Source organism: Myotis nattereri (genome assembly GCF_964212035.1).
Source record: "Myotis nattereri genome assembly, chromosome: 1".
Lineage (NCBI taxonomy): Eukaryota > Metazoa > Chordata > Mammalia > Chiroptera > Vespertilionidae > Myotis > Myotis nattereri.
Window position 1 is genome coordinate 74,124,017 of NC_138075.1, and position 22,408 is coordinate 74,146,424.

Below are 22,408 nucleotides of genomic sequence, written 5' to 3' on the forward strand. Positions count from 1 at the left end.
TAAAATCAAAATAAGTTTCTTTGGAAATCTTTGTGTTGAGAAAGAGGTCATATTTAACAATCCAGCCAATGTTTCAACATACATTTAAAATAAGAATTTCTTGTGAAGTGTTAACATTGCTCAAAATGATCCTATAAATATGTTAAAAATAACTAATTTTACTTTTATGAAGGTTTGAAGGAAAAGAAGGGCAGAAATGAAAAATATATTAGGGGGTGTGGGAAAGAAGAGATCATCCAGAGAACTTATATGCATATATGCATAACGCTGAACACAGGCAATAGTAGTGTGAAGGCCTGGGGAGGGGACAGGAGCAGGGAGAAGGGATGTCAATGGGGGGAAAAGGGGACATCTATAATACTTTAAACAATAAAGATAAATTTTAAATATATATATATATATATATATATATATATATATATATTAGAAGAAGTTACTCAGATATATATTCTCTCAGTATATGTTTATTAAGTAATTGATAGGTGCTGGATTCTCTGGACTAGCAATCTAAAATTAATTTAAATCTGGCCCATGCCCTTGATTCTTTTATAGCCTAGCAAATGGAAAGTGTCATCTAAATAAGCACATTTACAATTAGAGTTGCTAATTGCTCAGTAGAGGAATTAACTCTGCCTTTACAGAGAAGGTGGCATCTGAGCAGGGTATTGTAGGGTGAGTAGGAGTTTAGAGCAGTGGGAAAGAGCAAGTCTCTGGAGCTGGACTTCCTGGTTTAAATCTTGGTCCTTTCACTACTTATTGAGTGACCTTGGGCAAAGTATTTGCCTTTATTTTCTCTTCTGTAAAAATGGGATAATATCTGTAGCCACAACAGAGGCTGCTATGAAGAGTTAATATATGTAAAGATTTTGGAACACTGCCTTGCCCATGGTAAGAGCTCAATATATATGTTACTCTTGTTCTATCACTAAAAATGAGAATTGAGTTGTCACAAGCAGAGGGAATAGCACACAACATTTTTTTCTGTAGGAAAAAAATCCAAATACTTCCTAAGCACATGGCTTTTACAAATAAGTACTTTAATACAGAAGTAGAGTAGAACCACGCAGGCTCTGATTGATGAAGAGGGGACAGAGTTACCATAGATGGGTCTACTTCCAGACTCATTCTGTGACAGGCACCTCAGGTTGTCACCAAGGGGACCCCTTGTGCATGCTAACTCTTTTTTCATAAGTTTAGTGAAACAGTGTCTATGGAAGAATGAAACCATGACTCCAGCACACAACTGAGAAGGCCATAAGTGACAGGCATGACAATTGTGCGCAGTAGCCCCACATGCTTGAGAAGTCTGCTTTCTCTTCTGACTTCTATAATGATATTTTTAAAGTCCCTGAAGCGTTTATATATGGTAGCCATTAAAATTATGGAAGATACAAAACTTGATGAAAGGAAGTTAATTGACCAGAAAATAGTTAATTATCAAGATAAGTCAGGACTATAAAAGTAGAAAATATAATGGAGAATTATATAAAATCAGAACCAAAGGGAGACCGACCAGCCGTCTCCTTTTCCCATGGACTTAAATTAGTCACTAAAGTAGCCAAAACTTGAAACCATTGATTTTACAATTAACAGCAGATAAGGGAAACAGGCGCTGCTAAAATCCTGGCTTGGACAGAAGCATCATGATTATTTTGGTAATCAGTTCTCTGGCTTACAAATTCAGCATGGGTGATTTGTTTTCTGTGTTGTGTTTCTGTTTAATCAGACATGCCTGCATTTGTTTCTTTTCATTTTCTGTGAAATAGGAAATCAAGGAGAAATTAGATTCCAGTCACAAAAGAGATATAGAAGGCATGGGAGTTCCAGAAATCAAGTATGGAGATTCTGTCTGCTTTGTCCAGCACGTAGCCAGTGGTCTGTGGGTGACCTACAAAGCACAAGATGCCAAGACATCCCGCCTTGGACCCCTGAAAAGAAAGGTGAGGAGTCAGAAAGGCTGTTTAGAATTGTTTTACACTTCTATGAGATGAAAGCTACTGGGCAAGAGAAGTGATTGTGAGAATTAGGTAAACATGATGTATGTTTAGTTGCTTTCTGTGACTGATTGTACAGGCTAATTTCTTCGGTGCAAAAAGAAAGTTAGACAGCAGGCACTTATGTGAGGAGCGGTAGAACTTGTTCAATGGACTCTAAAACCTACACCAAATGGCTTTTGGTGGTACAGTGTTTGGGGATTAACCACATCATTGCTCCCTCCATTTAAGTGGATCATTGAGTTATTGTGCAGTTTTTGTAATATAGAGACTAAATAGAATCTCTACAGAGAAAAGGCAAATGCATGGTAATAAGCCCACAGGAACCAATATGCAGAGAGGCGAGATATTGTGGGATGTTGTTGTCTCCACAGAGAATGCATCCTGATCTGAGTGGTCCATCATGAATATTATCATGGGAAACTGGCTTGGACACACACAGCATCTTTTCTTTTCTTTTTTTTTTTTTTTTTACCAGGAAGTCAATTGCCATAAGAGAGTTTCTTTTGATTGGAACCAGAAAATAAATGCCAAGGGCATGATGCTATTTTTTTTCTTGGAAAACCCTTACAAAACATGGGATTGGTTAGTCAAGGAGTCCTAGATGAGGTTCTGGTATTATATAGGTTAGTTCAGGTATCCCAGTCCAGTGTAGAGATAATGAAAAGTTTAGTTTCCCAGAATGCTGATGATGATAAGAGAGAGGAAGTTGGGAGCAAACCATAAGGTAATAGCTTACTTTTGCATAAAATAAAACATACCAGGAAAATATCCAGAAAAGAGAAAATAATATGATGAAGAGGAGATAGAAAAGAGAATAAATAAGAGGCCACACAATAGCTTGTATGAGCCCAGCCCTTCCTCTGCAAACAATTATAAAGGCTGGATAAAACACAACCAAAATCAAGTGAACCATTTGAATGTTTCAACTACCAGAGCACCCAGGACATGAGCACTAAAGATCCCAAATAGAGTGTAAGTGCATTAAGGTGAGCCTCACCTTTGTCACCACTTCCCCTGGTGTATTTGCTGAGTTGCAGCACCAAAGAATGGGGTGTGTGCTAGCATCATTGGGCTGGAGAGACAGGTTAGGGACCAGGTCAGCCAAGGTTTCTGTGACTTGAGGGGCCAAGATTGCAGAATGGAGGGAACTGTAGAAATGTGAACCTGAAATCTTACCTGCAATTTCCTCTGGGATCTTGAGATGCCTGTGGATGGGCTGTGAAGGTGCGACAGCAGACAGACAGTGGAAGCTGTAAGGGAGAAGAGCAAAGCAGCGAAGTGGACAGTATGACAGTACTAGGGAGACAGAGATTGGGGTTCAGGGTCCCTCAAGCTGGAATGACCCTTGAAAATACCCTTAAAATTTCAATTAAATCCCAAAAGGGCTCTATTCTGGGAACAAAGACTATACCCTAGAAATAAGGGCACATTTAAAGTAAATGCCAAAAATCCATCATCTACCCTACCAACCTAACAGAGAAACTAAATCCTCTACAGTGTATGATGATATCACCTAGAGCCTCCACAATTTTTCATACCTACTAAGATAATAGTGACATTTAAAGAGAGTGGACTATGTGGGTCTTGGCTGTAACTCTGCCTGGGAGGTGACATACTCAAAGGACCCTGTCAACTAGGAGAGGCCCCAGATTGTGGTGTGGAATTACTGTGCCTGACCCTGCCTTTCTCTCCCAGAACCATAGTCCCTAGATCCACTTAGCTGCTGAAATGTGCAGGGGGCTTTGGCAGGTCCTTTCTGAAGCGCTTTCTAAATGGTGTTGTAATGCTCAGCCCTTTACATTTCGTGAGGAATAGGTGGCATTTCCCTCTAAAAATACAAAGAATGTCCATCTCTGGGTTCAGCATTTTATGACACAAAACAGGAACCTTGGAAAACCAATGGAGAACAGACACAGTGGAAAGCCTCATGAATGGTAACTTACCTTAAAGGAAGTGTCCTCTCTCCCATTCATATCTCATGCTTGTGCTCTCTGCTATTGGGCTATGGAATTCCCCCCCGGGGGGGGGGGGGGGGGAAGGACCTTAGGAACAGGGCTGCAGAGATCTGTGGGGACATAACAACAATATGCTAACAGCTGTATCTCCCCATTTCTCATTACTTTCTTATTTGGCTGGTCAGCTGGAATGTGTTATGTGAACAAGCAAAACCTAAGGATTTGGGTCTGTAGGGACCAGAAAGCTGGGAATGAGGCCAGAGTAAACATAGTGGCAATGCTTTGTCAAATCCAAATGCAGCGCTGTTAACCAGTTGCTGGGAAGTTGTGGCAAAGTAATGTTTTGAAATGGTGACTCCAAAGGGGCATCCTTTACTGATGGTGGAGCTATAATATGTAGATGGAATGTGAAGCATTTTTACACAAAGAGATCATGAACTCTTGCAAGCCAGTATTCTACTTCCTGTGTGAATTCATTCTATCAGGACATAGTTTCAGAAGAAAAAACATAAGAGATTTTCACATGGAAGGAAAATAAGTTGTTTCTTTGTGCAAAGAATGAGAAAGACCAAAAATCATTATTCTAAAGGTATTTTCTAACGCCATATGTGTGTTTTTTATTTGACATATAGACTGACAAGTCTATCCACTCCAAATCATGCAAGACCTACAAATGGTCTCCCTTCACTTACTCAAGAGGAAACTATGCCAGGAACTTGAACCTTGAATCAAGATTTGATCCTGATTTTAACTAGAATCAAACCATCCCAGTTAATATCTGCACATATTTGACCCTTTTAGGGAAAAAACAAAAAACAAACTACTGACCTCCATACCAAAAGCTGCTACCCTTACCCAAAAATTGCCATGGTGTCATTAGTGATCAATAATTATGCTTAGCTTCCAGATAACCAATCTGAGATCAGTACCATACTGCCCCTTATAACAAACATTCATTGAGTACCTCATAGTCTAGGAAACATACTAAATGATTTACATGTAAATCATCTAATCTTCCAAACACCCCTTTAAGATATGTCCATTTGCAGATGGTAGAGTTGAAGCAGGAAATGGTTAAGGAACTTGTCTAAGGTCGCACAGCTATGGATTGAGTAGCAGAACTAGAACTCGGGTTGCTGATACCAGAGCCTATGCTGTCAGGTCTCTCAAGCCTCCCTGAGAAGCAGATACCACCTTAAGCTACTTCCCCAGTTCAACAGTGAGCCAACCCTACCAGCCCCTCTCTCCTTCAGGAGAGAAATGCAAACCTGATCCTAGCAGAGGGATTTTCTTTAATGTGTCTTTCTTCTTTCTCAATTTATCTCTGAAGGTTAAGTCTCTAAAAAATGACTTTCAGTGGCCAAGAGTAAGGTTTTGTGTTCACTTTAAGAGAAATATATAAAATATTTTTTCATCCTTTCAAATTTGCCATCTAGGCCTAAGGAATTTATTATAATTCATACCACAGTGACACATAAAATTTTATTTTCATCAAGGAATCATGCCTCAAGGACGATTCTTGTCAGTACTAGGGCAAAATAACTTTGTTAATGTCCCATTTTCAAAATGGACCTGAGGGAACTTGGTTGGGGAAAAAGAGGACAAGGGTGGAGGGAAACGCTGCAAGAAATGTTGGACTGCCCAGCTGTGGAGAGTGTGTAACCTGGACCTGGTGTGCTTTGCTCTGCAGGTCATCCTCCACCAGGAAGGCCACATGGATGACGGATTAACACTGCAGAGATGCCAGCGCGAGGAGTCCCAGGCTGCTCGTATCATCAGGAACACAACAGCCTTATTCAGCCAGTTTGTAAGGTATATGCATTCCTTCCCTTTCTCAGTTTCTACTCTACGACCTCCCAATCCCACCTCCCACCTTCCTTTAATATTGTGAGTGTTTTTAGAAACTAATTAAACACTAGCAAAGAGTTTTACCAAAGAGAGTTTAGGATTGAAACATATTCCCCATGCAAGTGATCTCCTACTAGCCTCCCTCTTTGTCCAACAAGTATCCAAGCCCCATTGGTGATTCAGGTTGTCATGAATACCCAAGGTCTTCTCATGGAAATTCAGTGAAAGAACTGAAGTGCTCTAAGGGCCTTTTGTATTAGAGCAGCAGTTCTCAACCTGTGGGTCGCGACCCCTTTGGGGGTCGAATGACCCTTTCACAGGGGTCACCTAAGACCATTGGAAAACACATCTATAATTACATATTGTTTTTGTGTTAATGACTATGCTTTAATTATGTTCAATTTGTAACAATGACATTGGGGGTCACCGCAACATGAGGAACTGTATTAAAGGGTCGTGGCATTAGGAAGGTTGAGAACCACTGTATTAGAGTGTTAAGAGGAGAGGAAGGAAAAGACACAGATCCACTCCCTGCTGCTATTTAGAAAGGCTTTCTACATCATTCAGAATCATTGCTATCATTGACATTCAAGTAAATTTGTATTGGAAGCCTGGTGTTACCCAGCTATGACTGGGACTTAAATGGGAGAGGTAACTGAACCGCCTGCTTGCATTATAATCCCCCAGCCTCAACAATGCTGCCAAAACAGGGCTCTGTGGATTGTGTTCACCAACTATCACGAGACATGCACTCAATTGTAAACAGTGTTCCAAGCTACCCTTCTCTTGTAGGCAAATATCTCTAAAGCCAAGAGGGTTTAGATTTCACGTGTGAATTGCATAAAATGAGAGGGTTGGGAATTATACCTTTACTTTTCTTCCTGTTGAAACAATTGTGATCCAGGGGATGTGTGCTAGGATGTAAGCTAAGCTGCTGTTACAGTTCAGGATAAACTTTCATTTCTCTTTAAGGTAATATTATTGGGTAGGTGGGTGTTTTAAGGGAAGTGGACTGGATACTGGGGCTCAGGTTCCTTCTGTCTGGCTGCTTTGAAGTTTCCTACAGGCTTTTGTCCCTGGACCAGCACAGCAGCATCACCTGGCAAGTTCTCAAGTTTCACCACAGACTTACTAAATGAAACACCTGGGAGTGGTACCCCAAAAAGTATTTTTTAGTAGCCTTAAATTTTCATAACCTTGGCTTAAGCAGTGGTTTCTTCAAGATGACCCAAAAAACAAAAGCAACAAAATAAAAAATAAATAAATTGGAGTATATCAAAATTAAAAACTTTTTTGCTGTGAAGGGCACCATCAAGAAAGTGGAGGGAAAAACCCACATAATGGGACAGAATATTTGCAAATCATGTATCTGATAAGGGACTTGTATCTAGATTAAAGAACTCTCACAATTCAACATTAAAAAGACAAACGGACCAATTTAAAAATGAGCCAAGGATGTGAATAGCCACTTCTCCAAAGAAGATATACAAATGGACAATAAGCATATGAAAAGATGTTCAACATCATTAGCCATCAGGAAAACGCAAATCAAAACTACAGAGAGTTAACAACACTTTATTCCCAGTAGAATGGCTCTAATCAAAAAGACTGTTAATAAGAAGTATGGGACAGGATGTAGAGAAATCAGAACCTTCATATACTGCTGATGGGAATGTAAAATGTCATAGCCACTTTGGATTGTCTCAAAAGGTTAAACATAGAGTTACTTTAAGACCCAGCAATTTCACTCAACAATTTCCCATATGTCCATACAAAAACTTGTACACAAATGTTCAAATCAGCATCATTCATAATGGCCAAAAAGTAGAAACAACCCAAACATTCAACTGATGAATGGATAAATAAAATGCGCTATATCCTTACAATGTAATATGATTTGTTCATAAGAAGGAATAGAGTACTAATAGACACTACAACATGAATGAACCTTGAAAATAGTATGCTAAGTGAAAGAAGCCAGTCACAGATAACCACATATTACATGATTCCATTTATATAAATGTCCAGAACAGATAGAAAGGTGTAGTCATCGCAGACAAGGGGAGTGACTACTAATGGGATTCGGGGGGAGGGGGGAGCTGATGAAAAAGTTCTAAAATTGATTGAGGTAATGATTACACAACTCTGTAAATTTACTAAAAACCACTAACCCTTTGAATTACACTCTTGATGGTATGATATCTGAATTATATTTCAATAAAGCTATTATTTTTAAAAAGTAAGTAGGAGTTAAATGCCTGACAATGAGAAAATTATTTTTAAACAGCTTTATTTGGCTATAATTTATTATGTATCATAAAACTTATTCTTTTGAATGTACAAAACAGTGAATTTTAATAAATTTATGGAACTGTACAACCATTACTATAATTCAGTTTTAAACATTTTCTTCACCCCAAAATAATTCTTTATGTCCATTGCAGTTTATACCAGTTGCCACCCTCAGCTTTAGGCAACCAATGGTCTATTTCCTGCCTCACTTGATACAGTAAATTGATAAATTAAATCATACAATATATCAGTGATGGCAAACCTTTTGAGCTCGGCGTGTCAGCATTTTGAAAAACCCTAACTTAACTGTGGTGCCGTGTCACATATAGAAATTTTTTGATATTTGCAATCATAGTAAAACAAAGACTTATATTTTTGATATTTATTTTATATATTTAAATGCCATTTAACAAAAAAAATCAACCAAAGAAATGAGCTCGCGTGCCACCTCTGACACACATGTCATAGGTTCACCATCACTGCAATATATGGTTTTTTGAATTGGGCCTTTTTACTTAGCATTACATTCTAGGGTTCAACCCTGTTCTGTTATAGCTCATAATGACATTCTGATTCTTTACATAGCTGAAGAGTATTCTTCTTGTATGTGTACCAGGTATAGCTAAAGATATAGAGGTACATCTATAATAATAAAAGTGTAATATGCTAATTAGACTGGACAACCTTCCAGATGAAGCCAGGGCTGCAAGGGAAGGCTGGGTCCCCGGTGCCCGCTGGTGGCCAGAGGGAAACCCAGGTCCTGAGTGCCAGAGTGAAGCCTGTGCCGGCAGCCAGGGAAAGGGAGGCCTACTCTTGCATGAATTTCATGCATCAGGCCTCTAATATACACATAAATGTGTATAAATGTTTGTATATGTATGATTGTGTGTGTGTGTGTATACACACACACTAGAGGTCCGGTGCACAAAAATTTGTGCACTCGGGGTAGGGGATCCCTCAGCCGTCCTGTGCCCTCTTGCAGTCTGGGACCCCTCGGGGGATGACCACCTGCTGGTTTAGGCCCGCTCCCCAGGGGATTGGACCTAAGATGGCAATCAGACAACCATCTGGCAGCCCGGCAGCCCTCAGGGGATGCCCACTTGCCAGCAGGGAGCAGACCTAAGCTGCAATCAGACATCCTTAGTGCTGCTGAGGAGGCAGGAGAGGCTTCCACCACCATCGCTGTACTAGCAGCCGGCAGCCTGGCTTGTGGCTGAGCAGAGCTCCTCCCATGTGAGAGCGACTGACCACCAAAGGGCAGCTCCTGCACTGAGTGTCTGCCCCCTGGTGGTCAGTGTGTGTCATAGTGACCAGTCATTCCCAGTCCTTCTGCTGTTAGGGTCAGTTTGCATATTACCCTTTTACTATATAGGATAGAGGCCTGGTGCACGGGTGGGGGCCAGCTGGTTTGCCCTGAAGGGTGATCCGGATCAGGGTGGGGGTCCCACTTGGGTGCCTGGCCAGCCTGGATGACGGGCTGATGGCTGTTTGCATCTGGTCGCACCCTCTTCAGGGTGGGGGTCCCCACTGGGGTGCCTGGCCAGTCTGGGTGAGGGGCTGAGGGCCGTTTTCAGGCTGGCGGGTGACTGAAGCTCCCAGCCTCTTTTTTTTTTATTCTGGGATTTATTTATCTTCTATAGCTGTCACTGGAGCTGAGAGCCTGCTCCAGCTCTGAGGCTGTGGCTGGCTGAAAGCAGGTACCTGGGTTTGTTTAGCTTCTATAATTGCAACATTGTTCCATCTGGAGCTCAGAGCTGGGCTGCGGCAGGCGGGGAACCTTGGCTTACTCCATCACTGGAGCAAGCAAGCCTCCTGTTCGCTTCAACTGCCTGGCGGCCAGTCACCATCTTGGTTGGCAGTTAATTTGCATATCACCCTGATTAGCCAATGGAAAGTGTGTCAGAGGTATGGTTAATTACCATGTTTGTCTATTATTAGATGGGATATATATATGTGTGTGTGTGTGTGTATATATATATATATTTTACATATCCTATATAAGAAAAGCCTAATATGCTAAGTGTCCAGTCGACTGGTTGGCCGTTCAACCAATTAAAGCATAATATGCTAATGATATGCTAAGGCTTCTCAACTGCTGTCTATGACATACACTGACCACCAGGGGGCAGACAGTCGACTAGTCACTATGATGTGCACTGACCACCAGGGTGCAGACGCTCTGACCAGTAGGTTAGCTTGCTGCTGGGATCGGCCGATAGAGACTGAGCGAGACAGGCTGGACATGCTCTGGAGCCCTCCCGCACTCCCTCCCCAGCTGGCCAACCTCCTGCATCTCTTCCCGGCCTGGATCATGCACTGGTGGGGTCCCTTAGCCTGGCCTGCGGGATCGGGCCAAAACTGGCTCTCCAATATCTCCTAAGGGGTCCCAGATATGCAAGAGGGCACAGGCAAGGCTGAGGAACCCCACTGGTGCACAAATTTGTGCACTTGGCCTCTAGTATGTATATATTTATACACATATGCATATATATGTAGTTATTTATAGAGACAGAGACCAACATACTTCACATTCTGTTTAATTCATCAATTGAGGAACAATTGGGATATTTCTATTTTTTGGTTATTACCAGTAATGTTTCAATGGATCTTAGTGTAAAAGTTTTTCAATATATGTTTTCATTTCTCTTGGGTAAATACCTATGAGTGGAGTTGTTGAGTCATATATAAATTTGTGTTTAACTTTTCAATACTTTTGTGGTAAAATATACATAACCAAAGTTACTATTTTAACCATTTTTAGTATACAATTTAGTTGCATTAAGTGCATTTAAATTGTTGTGCAACCATCGCCATTATCCATCTCCAGAACTTTTACATCATCTCAAATGAAATTCCATAACAATTACTCCCCTTCCTCCCCTCCTTCCAGCCCCTGGTAACCATCATTCTACTTTCTATTTCTATGAATTTAACCATTCTAAGTACCTCATATAAGTGGAGTCATACAACATTTGTCTTTTTTGGTCTGGCTTATTTACTTAACAAAAATGTCTTCAGGTTCATATTGTAGCATGTGTCAGCATTTCATTCCTTTTTAGGGTTGAATATTATTATACTAGAGGCCCAGAGCACAAAAAATTGTGCACTCGGCGGGGGGGGGAGGGGGGGGGTCCCTCAGCCCAGCCTGTGCCCTCTCGCAGTCTGGGACCCCTTGGGGGATGACCACCTGCTGGCTTAGGCCCACTCCCCAGGGGATTGGGCCTAAGCTGGCAGTCAGACATCCCTCTGGCAGCCTGGGAGCCCTTGAGGGATATCCACTTGCCAGCAGGGAGCAGACCTAAGCTGCCGTTGGACATCCTTAGTGCTGCTGAGGAGGCGGGAGAGGCTCCCACCACCACCACCACTGTACTGGCAGCTGGCAGCCTGACTTGTGGCTGAGCAGAGCTCCCCCTGTGGGAGCTCACTGACCACTAGGGGGAAGCTCCTGCATTGAGTGTCTGCCCCCTGGTGGTCAGTGTTGATGAAAACACCTTGGTGGCTGCAGTGACTAGCAGTGGCTGCAGCAATGGGGTGATGGGGCTGGTACCTTCCCCTGATCAGCCCATTCACCTCCCACAAAGGGAAGCCAGACTGCACCTTAGGGCCACTCCCCAAGGGGAGCAGGAGCGGGCCTAAGCCGTCAGTAGGACATCTCCTGAGGGCTCCCAGTATGTGAGAGGGGGCAGGCTGGGCTGAGGGACACCCCCCCCCCCCCCCAGTGCGTGAATTTCGTGCACCAGGCCCCTAGTATTGAATACAAGTAAAGAGAACAGACATCCTTGTTTTGTTCCTAATCTTAGCAGGAAACATTGTCTTTGACCATTAAGTGTGATGTTAGCTATGGGGTTTGTGTAGATGCCCTATTATCAAGCTGAGGAAGTTTTCTTCTATTCCTGGGTTGTTAAGAGATTTTTGTTTTGTGTGTTTTTTTATCTTGAAAGAGTGTTAGATTATGTCAAATTTTTTCATTGTCATTTGAGGTGACCATGTGGTTTTGTCCTATATTAATATAGTTTATTACATTAACTGATTGAGAATGGAGTATTGAAATATCTAACTGTTGTTTTTTTTTTCAAACCTCAACTGTTTTATGTTCTTAAGTAAGCAGTGATATATCAGTCTTTTCAAATGTTTCTTTTTGGAATGGCTTATAGAAAATGGCACCCTTTGCCCCAAAATATTTTAAGAATATGGCCCATGAAGTTTCTTAAGATAAGATAATAGACCTAGTAGGTCAAAACAATTTGAAAAATAAATGTAGCCCAGCAGAAAGCCTTAAGACTTTTCAAGTTCTCAAAAATGCCACTATAGGCCACTCTACTATAGGTCATGGAGGATGGCTGTTCAAGGGTAACACTTGCTGATACTTCCGTGTTGTCTGAGGTATGGCCATCATCGCTGGTTGCCATGTATCATTTCTTGTAGGTAAATAGTATTCATGTGACAGGCCGCCATCCACCCTGGATGCCTCTGAGCATTCCAGTAATAGGACTGAGAGGCAGCAGAATAGTACTCGTGCCAGGCCCTGTAGTTGGCTCTTCAGTACTCCTCATAATCCAGATAGGTACCAGAAAAATCCGCCTGGCACCTATCAGGATTTCCCTATGGCGGTCATACCACTCATCTTCCTGGACTCTGTCTGCGACCCATAGGTGCAGCGCCAAGGAGGGTTTCTGCGTCTCTGCTTAGCCCTATGGTTAGTCCCCTCTTTATGCCTTGCCTTGGTCTGGGTTTCTAACTGTTATTATTGAATTGTCTATTTCTCCCTTAATTCTGTCCATTTTTGCTTTACATGTTTTGAGTTCGGTTGTTGGGTGCTTATGTTTATAATACATATATTTTCCTGATAAATTGAGTCTTGTATAGTTAAAAAGTGTGTCTCTTTTTTCTCTATGAACATTTTTTTTTCTTAAAGGGACTCCAAATGTTTTATATGCAGATTATTGTTACTGTTTGGGTGGTAGATCTTCTTCAGTCCTTCTTACTCCCAATCTGTTTGTGTCTGTGAATCTATACAGTGTGTCTTGTAGATAGCATACATTGGATTTTTTAATGTAGTTTGACAATATTTTCCCTTTATTGGTGTGTGTAATCTATTTATAGATAATGTAATTATTCAAAGGGTTGGATTTATGTCAGTTATTTGCTATGTGATTTTGGTCTCAGGTCTTTTTTGGTCCTCTGTTCCTCCTTTACTGCCTTCCTTTGTAGGAAATATTTTCTAGTGTATCATTTTCATTCCTTTGTTGAGTTTTTGACTATTTTTTTAGTTATATTCTTTGTGGTTGCTCTAGGGAACTCAGTGTATATTTAACTTGAAACAAATTAATATAAACTTAACAAGTGAAATAAAGCAACTTTGCTCCAATATTGTTCTATTCTCTCTGCTCTTTTGTGATAATATTGCTATGCACATCACCTCTCCATGTGTTATAAGCCCAGCAGTATAGATTTATAATTATTGTCTTATGCATTTGTTTTTTAATCAGTTATAAGAATAAAAGAGAAATACTAGTATACCTATATGCATTTTTATATTTATACTATCTTTTATAGTATTTACCTACATAATTACCTTTACCAGTGCTCTCTCTTTCTTCATTTGATTCTAGTTACTGTCTGGTATCATTTTCTTTTAGCCTGAAGGACTTCCCTTAGTATTTCTTCTTTTATAATGATTTCAGAGAGGAAGGAAGAGAGAGAGAAAGATAGAAACATCAATGATGAAAGAGAATTATTGATTGGCTACTTCCTGCACGCCCCCTACTGGGGGTCAAGCCCAAAACCTGGGTATGTGCCCTGACTGGGAATCAAACCATGACCTCCTGGTTCTTAGGTCGATGCTCAACCACTGAGCCACACCAGCCGGGCTTCCCTTCGTATTTCTTATATGACAAGCCTGCTACCCATGTGGATTGGATAACATGCTAAAGTTCAGGTAGTTTTAAGTTTGTCTAAGGTTTTACTTTCTGCTTGTACAGAGAAGGCTGATGTTTAACCACAGACGAATAGAGAGCTAGGTCCCTCTCTGGTCTTTCCTGAGCATGTGGGTGGCCTTACACACAGTCTGCCCTGACCTGTTGGAATTTATTTTCTGTAAAATGGGGAAGGCAAGGGAACAGCTTCAGGCTGAACCACCATAGACTCCCCCTGTTCTTACAAGGTTCATAGTTTTAAATACATGCTTGTCAATTTGTAGTATGCCTTTGGTCAATTTCCAGAGTTCTAAAGGGTTATTTTGGATGATTTTTTCCAACTTATCATTATTTTGTGAGAGAGAAGATTTGCTGAACTCCTCATTCAGCTCTTCTGAAAGTTCCACCCTCAGTGGGGGAAACGCTCGATTCTCTCAGCTACAGGATGTTTTAGAAGAACAGAGGACTAATGAAAAATAAAGCACTGTGGCAGGTTTAGGGCTACAAAAGCCATAGTACTTGAATGTTGCAAGAGCTGGCGAGTGAAAGATAAAAACACAAATTGGAACTACATTCTCCCCTCCCATCTCTTTTGAGAAGCCAACAGTACATGCTGTATACAAATGCAAACCGGGTGGGGTGGGGTGGCCACCTGGGAGAGCACATTAAAGTTAAATGAATAAGGAAGGAACTAGGAAGAACAATGAAGAAGAAAAGGTTGAAGTTTGCTTGTGCTGCCTCATCAGCCCCTGTCCAGTTGCTGGGAGCTGTCCAACAGTGCAGATGAGCAATGCGAGAGATGAGGGAGTCTCAGCAGTCCTGCTGAAGAGGCAATAACTGTCCTCCTGACCGCTGAGCTTACACTTAGGAGGGAAACAATATATAAATGCCTTATGGCAAATCACCTGAGGTCTTACTTGAATTTAACAAAAGAGATCCTTGGCAAAGAGTGAGAATGTAGTGAGGCAGTGGCTGTAGAGCAGAGGTTCTCAACCTGTGGGTCGCGTTGGGGGTCAAACGACCCTTTCACAGGGGTCGCCTAAGACCATCGGAAAACACATATATAATTACATATTGTTTTTGTGATTAATCACTAAGCTTTAATTATATTCAATTTGTAACAATGAAAATACATCCTGCATATCAGATATTTACATTACGATTCATAAGAGTAGCAAAATTACAGTTATGAAGTAGCAACAAAAATAATTTTATGGTTGGGGGTCACCACAACATGAGGAACTGTATTAAAGGGTAGCGGCATTAGGAAGGTTGAGAACCACTGCTGTAGAGAGTCAGAAAACATTGAGATAAGAGAGGTGCTAATTGTAGTTAGTTCCGAATTGAGATATCATCTTGTCCCTGTCTCCCCCCACCCCCATCACCTCCCTCCCACCATCCCCCTACCCCGTCTCCTCCCCAGGATTCTAGAGTAGAATGTGAGCACCATTAAGCCATTCAGAGGTCATGTCTATTTTCACCACTGACCCCCAGTGCCAGGCACGTGCTGTGTGTTCTGTTTTGAAGCAAGGGAGGGATCTGCCTCAGTCCAGGGGAGGACTGTTGTAGTGATCTTTTCTCAAGGAGCAAGATGAAGTGATCAGCAGTGAAAACCCACAAAACAAAAAGTTAGACCCAGAAGGGCCCTGCCTAGCATAGAGTGCACCTGTCCTATTTTCCAGATGTGAAACTGAAGGGCAAGAGGCCAGGAGGCACTCAAGCATGACACAGTTAATGGCAGTGACTATAACCAGGGTTTTCCAACCCTCTGTGTGGTGCCCTTTAAAGCTAAAAAAACAAAATGGCCAAAAACCTCTCCTTTCCATCTTTTCTTAGCACTTGAAGAAACACTACTGACTTAACTGGTATCAGTGTCTTTAGTAAACTCAAAATTATATATATATATATATATATATATATATATATATATATATATATATTGAGAGAGAGAGAGAGAGAGAAAAAATAAATATTAAGAAAAATGTATTCATCCCTTAACTGAATCTAGAATTGGATTGGGTTTTGTAATCCCAAACCTTGGCCTCATGTCCTCATGATATTCTCTTCCCCACAGTTTTTGCATACAATACTATCCCAGATAATTGTTTGTAACCACTTCTGGAGCACCCACTGTGGGCCAGAGCATACGTGAGAGTGCCTTTCTGTGCAGTCCACTGGTGTTCTGCCTTCACTATATGTACCTGGCATTTTTTACACGAATTTGTAATTGTCGTCACCTTATAACCTGAGTATTTTCCAGGCTTGTCCAGTCTTTGCTTCAGGCCTAGAGAACAATCTTTTCTTCTCACGTGTCCAGATTAATATATAACCAGATACACTGTAAATGCAAAGAGAACTCATGAGAAATTGACCCAAGGTACAGACCTGCCATCATTTACACATGCAATCCATTCTTAGTCCCTCGGGGCCAACGTTGCAGTTCCCTGGGGCTGAGTCCGTTTCCCCAACGTCTCCATATCCTTTATTCTCAGAAGGACTCACCAATATACCCCTCCAGGGGAGGGGAAGATGAGGGCTCATTTCACCATTTGTGGAGGTTTGTGATCTCTCTGTGTTGACAAGATTAATTACAAGTCTTTTTAAAAAGTGTGACCAACAGTGTCTGAGAGACAAACACATCCAAGAGAAGGAGAATACAATGCAGAAAGGGAGGTGGTGGAGGCACCAAGGAGAGGGCAATAAGGCAGGGAGGAAGGATGTGAAGAAATGGGGGGATGCTGAAAAAGAGAGGAGGGTGGAGATACAGAGGGCGGGCACACAGAGGAAGTCAGGAGAGAAAGAGATACGGATGGAAGGGGATATCAGCAAATGCGTGGGGAAAGCAGGTGAGTGCATGCATGCCCACAGAAACTTTAAGTGAAAAGCACACCAATATCAAAAAGACACATGGAGAGAGACAGAGGGAAGACAAAAATCTAGGTGGAGAGGGAGTCCAGGGATGGAAACCCTCCCAGCCTTGTTTCCCCTCTTCCAAGAAGAACATGTAATAATGAAAAAGAACCACAGATTAAAAAGTTCATTATTTTTAAAGGTGTTTTTATTTTAAAAGGAAAAAGTATGGCAGACAGCCAGGGGCCATTTTCCTTTATTTATAACGTGGCTTTAAAATGGAATCAGAACATTCTCTTACTCCGTTCGTTGGCAAATGTCAGTGTGCTGCCGTGCATGCAGTGACTACCTTAGGAGACAGTGCCCTGTGCCAGAGGGGAGGGTGCTGCCGTGCATGCAGTGACTACCTTAGGAGACAGTGCCCTGTGCCAGAGGTGGCAGGTGGGAACCAGGACCTGGTGGTTGCTCCCCAGGGTCCTGCTGGAAGCCCAGTGCCTGAGCCGTGTCCATGTTGGGTTTTTTAGTGGAAACAATCGCACAGCTGCCCCCGTGACGCTGCCGATAGAAGAGGTCCTGCAGACCTTACGGGACTTGATCGCCTATTTCCAGCCCCCGGAGGAGGAGATGCAGCATGAAGACAAGCAGAACAAGCTTCGCTCACTCAAAAACAGACAGAATCTTTTCAAGGAAGAGGTACGTCCAAAAAAATAAAAGTCAAGATTTTCTTTGTGTCCACAGCTCAGATATCCCTGGGACCGCATTAGCTTTGTCTCCGTGCTTGCACATGTTTATGAAAGAGACACACAGCACAGAAGAAGAGGACTCTGGGAAGGAAGGATTCATGGGCAGCTGACCTTCCCCGTCCACCGCCCCGGCTTATGCCGCAGTAGACATGGTAATGATGTACATTGGCACATTCAAGCCAGGTTATATTTTAAAGTGTCAGTGCACATGTGCATCCAAAGCCCATTTTCAGTAAATCTCAGCTATTAGACCATGGCATTGCTGCAGTTCCTAAATTTTGGAATATGTCAGAATTACATAGGAAACCTTTCTGAAAAATACAAATGCTCAATTTCCATATTAGAAATGACTCAGGAGCTGGTCTGAAAGATACATGATGCTCAGTCTTAGGTGGACCTTGAGCCTCTGAGTCTCTAGAGACGGGGCCTGGATATGAGGGAAACACTAACTTGGGGCTGCAGGGGCCCTGGTCTGGCTCCATCCCAGGCTGTGCATGACCTAAGACAAGTCAGTCACATGCCTTCTCTGAAAATGGACATGGCGATTTGGCACTAACAGGCCAAATCTCTGTGTTGACAAGATTAATTACATACTCCTGCAGCGTCCTGCCTCATTCCTGGGGTCAGAGCCTGTCCCTTGGGCATTTCCAAAATTAGTGACATGGGGTAGAGCCTCATGCAGCGCAGTAGGTCTAATAGTCTAAGGCTGGCAGACTAGCTCTGGGGACATTAGGCCTTATAGGACACTGGAACTACAGCTCCTTAAGAACAGATTTTTTTTACCAGATGGCAGAGTACTGTCATTTAGATGGAACAGTAGTTAAAAATACACTTTTGATCTTATTGTCTCAAAATCCCACTTTTCTTTTGGGGAGTGGGTGCTGAGCAGGGGCGGGGGGGGGGGGGCGGGTGGAGGGGTGTGTGGAGCAAGCTGACTGGAATTTCTTGAACGTATTTGAGGTTTAAGAAAAAAAGATGTAAGCCTGGCTGGTGTGGGTCAGTGGTTGAGTGTCTACCCATGAACCCGGAGGTCATGGTTTGATCCTGGTCAGGGCACTTGCCTGGGTTTTGGGCTTGATCCCCAGTAGGGGTTGTGCTGGAGACAGCCAATCAATGATTCTCTCTCATCACTGATGTTTCTATCACTCTCTCCCTCTCCCTTTCTCTTCTGAAATCAATCAAAAATATATTTTAAAAGAGAGAGAGAAAATTAAATAGTATATCCAGGGCTCTGAGTGAGTCAGTCATTTTGCACCGGGCACTAAGCAGACATTTGTGAGACTCATTTATACTCACTCTTCCTCAACTCGCCCTTGGTTTGAGTTAAATGTGTGGGGAAACCCTGTCAGAGACTGCTGATTCACTCCCCAAATGGATGCTATTTGGATCTCTGAGGCATAGAAATGAATATTTTGTTTTTAGGAGGAACAAAAAACAACACAAAACCCAATCTGGCAGCATATGAAGGTCCATTTGCATATTAGTATTATTAGCCTTAAAAACTGCATGTTATGGGAGGAGAAAGAACAGAATGGAAGGGGTCCACTTTCTTAATCAGGAATTTTTGCTTTTCCCCCCCACTTGCTGTCACAGGGAATGTTGGCCCTGGTGTTAACGTGCATTGATCGCTTAAATATCTACAACAGCGTAGCACACTTTGCAGGGATTGCAAGAGAGGAGAGTGGCATGGCCTGGAAAGAAATTCTGAACCTTCTGTACAAATTGCTGGGTAAGTGCACACACAGCCCTCTCCCGGGAAGATTTCCAAGGGTGGTCTCCATGGAATTTCCACTGGACAAACCAAGATTGTCATCTGACTTCATTCCTTGGAAGCCTTTTATTAACCACTTGATTCTAACCCAGCCATTTATTCCATTAACTTGTAGCTTATTGTATTTTCTAAACTTAGAGCAAGAAGTCAACAGCAAGTGAAACAGATGGTAATCAATTTTGCCAGAACTACCTGTGAAACCCTTGGCAGCCACTTAGCATTCTCTGAACCTCAGTTCCTCATCTTTAACATGAGGTGTCTCCAGTTCTACACTTATGACACCTCCGCTTTAAGGATGGTCACTCCCTTAAACCCGGTGACCTTTCACTGTTGGCTTATTGATCAGTCACGATTCTTGCTGCTTTGGCCTGTTCCTAATTTCATTTCAGTGGGAAAATAAAGGTGGTAAGGATGTTGCAGCACCCAGACTTTCTTCTCACAACACTGAATGTTCTGGTGCTTGCTACCTCCAGTGCCCCCATAGGGGGCCAGACTGCCAGGCAGTGGGAGGAGGACAGCGGACAACAGTGCTGGCCTCTGCAGGGAGGTGGCCACCAGTAGTTGCTCAGACGTGGTGACAGGCAGCATTTTAGGGCTTTTCTCTGCAGTGTCTCTCTCATTAAAGGAAGTCCATAGAAAGTTGAGAGGGAGCCAGAGAGGAGTCCATAAAAATCAGGTTAGACCTATTTTCCATGTCAAGGATCAGGCTGATGCACTGGGATCATGGGCTCAATCGAGCCAGGAGAGACTAGGAGGCTGTGTCACAGAAACATGGTGGCTGGGCCTGTGCACTTCAGGTCTGACAGCTGGGAGGAAACTGGAGGAAAGATGCCCTCCAACTCTTACTGTTTGGCTCCACTTGGCTCCAAATGGTTGAAAACAGGCATACAGCTTGCATTCACAAGAAATGGGCTCTGTAGTCTGTGGAATGAAATGGATAATGAGGGGAAATTAAATATGCTGGGACAGAATTAGCCCAGAATGGAGACTTCCTCCTAGAAACCATGACATTGCTGATACTTGAAGTGGAACAAAGAAAGACGATCTGCATGACAAAGAGAAAAAGGATAAAGAAGAAACTCCTGCACCTGCCCTTAGAGCCAACTCAATCCTAGAGGGCTGGGGTGGGGCAAGCACCCAGGCATTAAGATCTTCTGAGATCCTAGCACTTTGTAAAGCTTGATCTGCCTCTCACTTTCCATTTACCGTAGATGGAGGTGTTTCCTTTGGTCATGGAATTTTTTTAAATTGTGGTAAACTGTACATGATAATCAACCATCACTACCATCCATCTCCGGAATCTTTTCATCTTCCCAAACGGAAACTCTGTATCATTAAACCATAACTCCACTTTCTTCTGTACCCCCACTCCCCAGAAACTACCGTTCTACTTCCTGTGTTTAGGATTTTGACTAGTCTAGTTACCTCATATATGCAGTGGAATTATATAATATTTGTCCTTTTGTGATTGGCTTGTTTTATTAGCATAATGTCTTCCAGGTTCACCCATGTTGTTGTGTCAGGATTTCCTTCCTTTTTTAAGGCAGAATAGTATTTTACTGTATGTATAGATAACATGTTAGGTATCCGTTCACATGTGGATGAACATGTTGCTATGAACATGTATGTGCCAAGTTTGAGTCTCTGTTTTCAATTCTGTTGGTTTATACCTAAAAGTGAAACTGCTGGATCATGTGGAATTCTATATTTACCTTTTTGAGGACCAGACAAACTTTCCCACAGTGGCTATACTGTTTTATATCCCCACCAGCAATGTCTGAGCGATCCAGCTCACTGGCATCCTTGCAAGCATTTGGTGTTGTCACTATTTTTATTTGAGCTATTCTGATAGGTGTGTGATGACACCTCACTGTGGTTTTAATTTGCAATTTCCTATGGCTGATGATGGTGAACTTCTTTTCATGTGCTTACTTACCCTCTGCGTATTTCCTTCAATTGGGTATTTTTTTACTGTTGAATTTTGCAAGTTCTTTACATATTTTGGATACTAGTCCTTTGTCCTACATAGTCATGTGCTGCATAACGACATTTCGGTCAACAATGGACAGCATATACAACAGTGATCCCATAAGACTGTAATGGGGCTGAAAAATTTCTATTGCCTGATGATGTCGTAGCTGTAATCACTTCATAGTACTCATGTATTTGTGGTGATGCTGGTGTAAACAAGCCTGCTGTGCTTGTTCTATAAGAGTATTGCACATACAATCATGTGTATGTGATACTTGATAATGATAATTGACTATGTACTTATCATACTATACTGTTTATTATTGTTTTAGAGTGTATTCTTTCCACTTATTAAATAAAAAAATTTCTGTAAAACAAAATATATCAGGCTGATTGGACTGCCATGGTGCTGTGTGACCTTGTAAAGTCTCTTCCAACTCTAATATTTTGTAATGGTACAGCTCAAACTCAGAAATAATTATCACAACAATAGTAGCTAACATTTATTGGGCTCTGTGTGCCAGGTACTGGAATATCTCTGTTTGATCCTCAGAGCAACACTTTGAGGTGTAGATACTACTATTATCCCCTTTTTATTGATCAAGAAACGGTGCTCAGAAACACACAAGGCATACATGTTGCAAGTGATGGAACTGTGGCTTGAGCCTGAGCAGACTGCCTCCCTGAGCTTAAGCTGACCTGAAAAGAAGGTTAGAAGCTCAGAACTAATTCTGGCCTCCACTAACTGCAGATATAAAGCAGAGGTCCTGAGGCAGACTTTTCCTTATCCAAATACCTTACACGCATCTGTGAAAGCCCAGTCTTTGAAAATCAACAGCATCACAATCAAGCTACTAGGGGCCAGTAAGTTTACATCAGGAGTCCTCAAACTATGGCCCGCGGGCCACATGCAAATACAAATATTGTATTTGTTCCCGTTTTGTTTTTTAACTTCAAAATAAGATATGTGCAGTGTACATAGGAATTTGTTCATAGTTTTTTTTTTAACCTCAAAATAAGATATGTGCAGTGTGCATAGGAATTTGTTCATAGTTTTTTGTTTTTT

General features: G+C 42.0%; 1 protein-coding gene across 1 annotated transcript in view; it reads left to right on the forward strand.

Moving 5' to 3' along the window:
- RYR3 (ryanodine receptor 3) overlaps positions 1-22,408 on the forward strand; it is a 548,626-nt gene that overhangs the window by 267,766 nt on the left and 258,452 nt on the right. The window contains exons 11-14 of the mRNA XM_081108039.1: positions 1,767-1,940; positions 5,643-5,764; positions 17,382-17,550; positions 19,194-19,329. Coding sequence (XP_080964165.1) covers positions 1,767-1,940; positions 5,643-5,764; positions 17,382-17,550; positions 19,194-19,329 — 601 coding nt within the window. The remainder of the gene's footprint in view (positions 1-1,766; positions 1,941-5,642; positions 5,765-17,381; positions 17,551-19,193; positions 19,330-22,408) is intronic.